At 36.6% G+C, this 6,436-nt stretch overlaps 1 protein-coding gene across 1 annotated transcript; it reads left to right on the top strand.

Annotated features, from left to right (window-relative positions):
• The first annotated feature begins 398 nt into the window (after positions 1 to 398).
• Positions 399 to 4,941, top strand: LOC103453112 (vacuole membrane protein KMS1-like). The gene is made up of 8 exons (XM_008392655.4): positions 399 to 900; positions 1,769 to 1,980; positions 2,512 to 2,590; positions 2,819 to 3,118; positions 3,317 to 3,471; positions 3,871 to 3,987; positions 4,133 to 4,306; positions 4,414 to 4,941. Exons 1-8 carry the CDS (start codon positions 816 to 818, stop codon positions 4,567 to 4,569), a joined length of 1,278 nt encoding a protein of 425 aa, XP_008390877.3. The 5' UTR covers positions 399 to 815; the 3' UTR covers positions 4,570 to 4,941.
• Positions 4,942 to 6,436: the final 1,495 nt, after the last annotated feature.

Raw genomic sequence — 6,436 nt, 5'->3', positions numbered from 1 at the left:
AGTGAGCTCCCAAAAAGCCTCGTGCTAGGTAGAGATGAAAATATACATATAAGGCTTAGAGGATCCACTCACATAGACGATGTGGGATGTAACAAAGAGGCTTAAGGATTTAAACTTAAAACCAAAACATCATATCAATCGCTACTTGCCACGAACGAAACACATGTCAAAATATAAGTGAAAAGATACGAAAGAAACATATTATTTCCTCTACTTATATAATGGCATGTATGTGAAATAATCTCTCAACACATTGGGCTCATAATTAAAACATGAGAAATGTTAAAAAGGTTCTCTAAAAAAATAAGACAGTTTCATAAACTTCCCATTAACTAATGTTTTTAACACAATTCTATACAAATATTATAAAATATTGTGAATAAAATAAGGTGACCGAGAATTTATAGAATTCGACTTCATGAGAGAGTTTGCTTTAGAATTTCTCTTAGAACAGTGGACACCAAAACGACACTCCATATGAGGAGGAGGAGGAGGAGGATACGACACTCCATACGAAAGAGATAAAAGCTCCACTTCGGGACTCCACGCAAACTCCTGGTCGTTTTTCTCTGTCTCTCCTCTCTCTCTTTATTTTGGAGAGGGATCCTTCTTAGATCTGAAACCTTGATTCAACTGTTCGATCCAGTTTTAAAATTTCCCAGTACTTTTCGATTCACTCCAATCTCCGATTCTCTTAAAACCCATTTTTTTGAAGATCAGAGAAGATTATCGCAAAGCATACATGGAAATTTCGTAGTATTATTTCCATGTATAAAGGAGGGAACTTTTGATTGGGGCAGTGAGAGCTTACTCCAATGGGGTCCCCTAGGCGAGAAAATGCTTCTTCTTCTTCGTCTTCTTCTTCTTCATCCTCTCAACTCACAGACGCTTCGATCTCAGGCAAGTGATTCAGTTTCTCTAATTTCCTCATTCATTATTTTACTTTGTTATTTTTCTATAATTTCTGGCCCTCCAAATCGAAAACCCAGAATTTGTTTTATGTTTGGAGTTTGTGTTTATTAATTTATTGAATTGAGACTTTTGATATGTTGGAAAGAAGTAGACTTTTAGGTTTGGTAGTGGAATTTGAATTAGGATGATAATTGGACTATTAAGTGGATTGCAAATAGAAAGAAAAAAAAAATTGTAACATTTGAGGCCAAAAGGGTCTTAAGCAAACAATTCTATTAAGCGAAATAGGGTCTAAGATATGAAGATTGATCTCGAAAACTATCCGATTACTGGATTTGAAATAAATGGGAATCCTTTTTATGCTTATCATGAATTGACAAACTGCAATTCTATCGTTTTCCGACTTAACGGGCTTTATGAGTGTGTTTAGTTTAGTAGGATTATGGGTTGAAGGATATGATACAAATGTTTTATGTAGTTTAGATTATTCAAATTGTTTGGTAAAGGCTTTCCTGTCATGTTCTAGTTAAAAAGCTTCCATCTGAGATATAGTAGGCACCGAAGTATCCATCTCCGTGGTCATTCAACTTGTATACTTGCTCTTGCGAATGTTACAGTAGCCATCTCTCTTTCTTATAAATATTGTGACTTTCATTTTTCACTTTTGACGTGCATAACTTAATCTGTTCAAACTATTTTTCCCACCTCTCTTCTCTTGTGTTAATGCTTCGTCACCAAAGTTTCAATTATGATTGGAAAGTAAATGAATTCAATTATGATTGGAAAGTAAATGAATTCAAGGAAGCTGTAGACCCTATCAGTCTTCTCTCACTGATTAAGTTGCATTATGTTTCAGGGATCCGTGAGAAGCATCAAGAGGAACTAGATAACTTGACACTAACATCACAACCCTTCAGAACGTTGAAGTTTTTCATATTGGCTGTAATTCAGTATGTTAAGCGTTTAGTATCATATTTGTTGGCAAGAGGTGGTTGGCTTGTGCTTTCGAGTATTGTGCTATTGTCTCTTGGAGTTCTTCTAATTACTTTTGATGGTCCTCATGAAAAGGTATATATTTATTTGTAGATTATCTTAGTGATATCACATTTTGCAGCAAGTTATGTTCGTACAGATGAATCAGAGGTTTTCTCGCTGAAATTTTGTTCATTTATTATAGGGGCTGTTATATATGGTAAATAGGATTCTAACCTTGGGTCAACTAAACCCTTTTGTAGCTTCTTGATTGCGTCATAACAAGTCACGACCTTTTCAGAGGGCTCCGTGTTTTGATGCCTTTGCATGAAGGATACTTATTCTTATGAACCAACTTCAAATCTCTACCTCCATCTTTGTTAGCTGTATATTATTTTGGATAGGACTGCTTTAAGAATGCTGACACTTAATAAATATATCAAGGCAGTGAACAATCTTTAACGCGTTTACTTTGTGTGGTCCGGATGTTAATTTTTAGATGCATATTATTTGTACCCTCCTGATGGTGAACCATGATATTACATACTGTGTTCGCATTTATCTTAGTTGTTTTGTTTAAATGCTTCTTGGGAATTATGAATACAAGTTGTTGCCATATTTCTGCAGCATCTTGAGGAACTTGCCAAATATTTCCAGTTTGGTTTATGGTGGGTGGCCCTTGGAATTGCATCTTCGATTGGTCTTGGTAAGCAACCTGACAAAATCCTTGTTCCTATATCAGAATTTCTGATGATGCAAGTAATTTAAACTCGGGAAAAGGATGTTCTGGTTGTCAATGGCCATGCTTTTCATATTTTGAACAAGAAAGAGCATCTCCTCTGATATTGTTTTTAACTACTTAGCAACATCTTTCCTGGTGTGCATTGACCTAGCCTACCTGATATATGAAGACTTTTGCTTATTTTTCCTTCAGGATCTGGTTTGCACACGTTTGTCCTATATCTGGGCCCCCATATTGCGTTCTTTACATTAAAGGCTATGCAGTGTGGTCGGGTTGATCTAAAAAGTGCCCCCTACGATACAATACAGCTAAAACAAGGCCCTTCGTGGCTTGGGAAGAACTGCTCTGACTTTGGACCACCCTTGTTTCCATCATTACATGGTTTGCGGGTTCCACTTAGCAGCATATTACCACAGGTCCAGTTAGAGGCTGTTTTATGGGGTCTTGGGACTGCAATTGGAGAGCTTCCTCCATATTTTATCTCAAGAGCAGGTGAGCAGAACAAACCGTAGGTTGATAAACTCTCATACAACTAATATTTGTGCTAAGTATTTACTCCCAAGGGCAGGCATGCAGAGCCATTAGCATACAAGAAAAATGGATAGGGGGAGGGAGGAGACCTTTCATCAAATGATCTACGTTATTTATATATTTGATTCTGATCTTCTTTTGGTTTATTGCTTCATGTAGCAAGCGTGTCTGGTAACAAAGTTGCTATGGAAGAATTGGATGATCCCTCAGATGAAGGAACAGGATTCATAGCTACTCGTCTAAACCCAATCAAGCACTGGCTTCTATCACACTCTCAGCAGTTGAACTTCTTTACGATCCTAGTACTTGCTTCGGTTAGTTTGAACATCATTACTAGAATACCATTACCAGAAAATATAACATTTAGTTTCATCCAAGTGAGCTTTTATGCTTTTCCATATGAAATCTATTATTTTCCCTTCATTACAGAGAATTCTTATTCAATATTACACGAACAGATATGCTAACTGATCAATGAATTTTGGATTTCTATTACCATACAGTAGTTCTACGAGTTCATGTTAGTCTTTAAAATCCAACTTTTAAGTCTTGAGATTTCTGAAGTATGTTACGCATTAAAGCTGGTGTTCATATATACCTGTACTGCTTTTTGATCACAGAAAGCATCACTTGTTAACGTGTTATGCTTATCATAAAATTGTTTTAATTACTATTTTCATTGTAACCTGCCAGTTAACCGGGATACTTTTCAGGTGCCAAATCCTCTTTTTGACCTGGCTGGCATTATGTGTGGACAATTTGGTATTCCATTTTGGAAGTTTTTCCTTGCAACAGTGATTGGAAAGGCAATTATTAAAACTCATCTACAGGTTTGTAAGGTTCCTTTTGGTATGTTTTGGTTTCACTTACGCAAAATATTTTTAGTTTTCACTTTTGGTATATACTTTGGCAACCAGATGTTACGTATTGGCTTCTGATTAATGGTGGTGGTTTGCTTATTTTCTATATATGCAGACAGTTTTCATCATCTCAGTTTGCAACAATCAACTTCTTAATTGGATAGAGAATGAATTGATTTGGGTTTTCAGTCTCATTCCCGGTTTTGCTGCTGTCCTTCCTAACCTCATTGCAAAAATTGATGCGGCAAGGGAAAAGTATCTCACAGCTTCTCCTTCGTCAAATATCAAGGTAACTCTACTGATTATAATGCTACATTGGCTTTGAACTTCTATGTTGTCGGTTTTGATCTCAGGTGCGGGTTTATTTCAATTTGTCTAATTCAAAATCCTTGGCAGGTGAATACGTGGGACTTCTCATTTGCCTCAATTTGGAACTCTTTGGTGTGGCTTATGCTGTTGAATTTCTTTGTCAAGATTGTTAATGCAACCGCTCAGAGGTATCTGAAGAAACAGCAGGTAATGGAGGTTGCTTTGTTGTCAAAGAAGTCATAGAATACCAGTCACAAAATGTTCGGCCATGCGCCTTAAAATGGAGGTACTGCTCTTGTTTCCTATTTCTTTTCTTTTCTCCTGCTCGGTTTGACAAGTAGAAGTAATAGAAATTGCTAGATACAGCTCTTTCGGAAGGCACCGTTGATCTCTCCCCAAAATATTCCGTGCATGTCCTTGTTAGAAAGCTTGTATAGGATAACAAATGTAATGGAGAGCTGTAGAATGTGTAATTTTGGGGGGGGGGGGGGGGGGGAGCATTATTTGGGGTGTTTATTACACCCCCTTCGTCAACTGAAAGTTGAAATTAGAAATTTGAATGTTAATTCTTTGCAATGCAGTGCAAGACAACGCTTATAATACATTTCGGTGATACTCTCTCTCTCTCTCTCTCTCTCTCTCTCTCTCTCGTTTCTATGAAACATGAAACGTCTGGATCACCATTGAATGCCTTTTCTACTACTTGCCTTCGCTATTTTAGCAATGTAGTTTTTCCCCCCTTTTTGCTATTTTAGCAATGTAGTTTTTCCCCCCTTTTTTGCAACGATATGAAGATTTCATTGTTTTTTTTTTTTAATCTGAAGATATATTTACGAGAAGGGGTGGAGGAATAAATTGGTATTGAACTCACCATCTACGAAATTTGAATTTAAGACATTTTACTTACAAATGAAGGAATATCATCAAATCATAGTAATAAGTGGTAGAAAGATTTTATTGATTAAATACGAACAGTTACATTAGAATTTGCAGAAAAGGATCCTCGCCGGATCCTTTTCCTGGAGATCCAGGGGATCCTATGATCGTGTCCGTTCATTGTACCTCGCTGGATCCTTTTCAAGCATCTGCGACCAAATGAATAACCATTTTTTATTTTAATCACATCTAAAACATTGTTCTGCCGAAAACATAAGCTGCTATGTAGCATGTGCAGCTTAGTTGCACTCTCTAGGAGTAAACTGGAAAACCACATGGCTTAAATTGCCGCAGAGGTGTTGATATATTGAACAATACCTTCCACAGCCGTGTCTGTCGTCGTCCCCGTCCTCAGCATGTCGATCGAGTTCGATTCTATCTCAATTTTGTACAGGGAAGCTTGTACTACGTCTCTTCTGCTAAAGACACATTGAAGGTGAACCCCCCTGCATTGGAGTTTCACACCGATCCATTCTAGTGCATCCGAATACAAATGATCCATCTTATGTTTGTCTTAAGTGGACGAACTTCCCTCACTAATGACTCTATATAATATGAATGTGTATATTACAAAAAATTTCGGCCCAATTGGACTATCGGTCCATGGTAATTGAAATATAGTCTTTGTAATAAAAATTAAAAAAATTAGGATTTAAACCCGTGTGATAAAGTCCGTTAGGTTGTGGGTTCAAAAATTAAAAGCTTCGTCAACTTTTCGTTAATTGTTAGCACGCGTGCCACACATATGAGTCTAAAACGAAATTCTCCATTAGCATATGAGGCTCATATGTGAGGCTAACTTTATCTTTTTAGCCTCACAATTTAGGATCACTTGCTAACAATTAATTGAGAGCTGAAGAACTTTTAATTTTGGGCCTAAATCCTAATAGATTTTATCACAAAAATTTAAATCTTAATTTTTATACAATAAAAATTATTATTTGACTACTCTGTCACCACATGAACTATTAATTCAATTAAACCTAAAATCTCCATATTTTACTATGAAAGCGTTCCAGTCAGCGTCGTTATTACAGATTTGTCTCCACGTTCCCAAGATCATGGTTTGATTCTCATCCAAAGCCATATTCAAACCCATTTAGTTTGGAAGCAAGTGGTAGTAGATTAATAATAAGTTGCTACTACCATCGGTTGTCATATAAAAGCCTAACAA

Source organism: Malus domestica, chromosome 13, assembly GCF_042453785.1.
Source record: "Malus domestica chromosome 13, GDT2T_hap1".
In the NCBI taxonomy this organism is placed as follows: Eukaryota; Viridiplantae; Streptophyta; class Magnoliopsida; order Rosales; family Rosaceae; genus Malus; species Malus domestica.
This window is presented reverse-complemented; position numbering and strand designations above follow the sequence as displayed.

What these genes read in the sequence shown, in the direction of transcription:
- LOC103453112 (XM_008392655.4), top strand. Translation starts at nt 816, where the DNA reads ATGGGGTCCCCTAGGCGAGAAAATGCTTCTTCTTCTTCGTCTTCTTCT. An exon ending in CGATCCTAGTACTTGCTTCG is followed by an intron (nt 3,472 to 3,870) that starts GTTAGTTTGAAC and finishes GATACTTTTCAG; the next exon opens with GTGCCAAATCCTCTTTTTGA. An exon ending in TTATTAAAACTCATCTACAG is followed by an intron (nt 3,988 to 4,132) that starts GTTTGTAAGGTT and finishes CTATATATGCAG; the next exon opens with ACAGTTTTCATCATCTCAGT.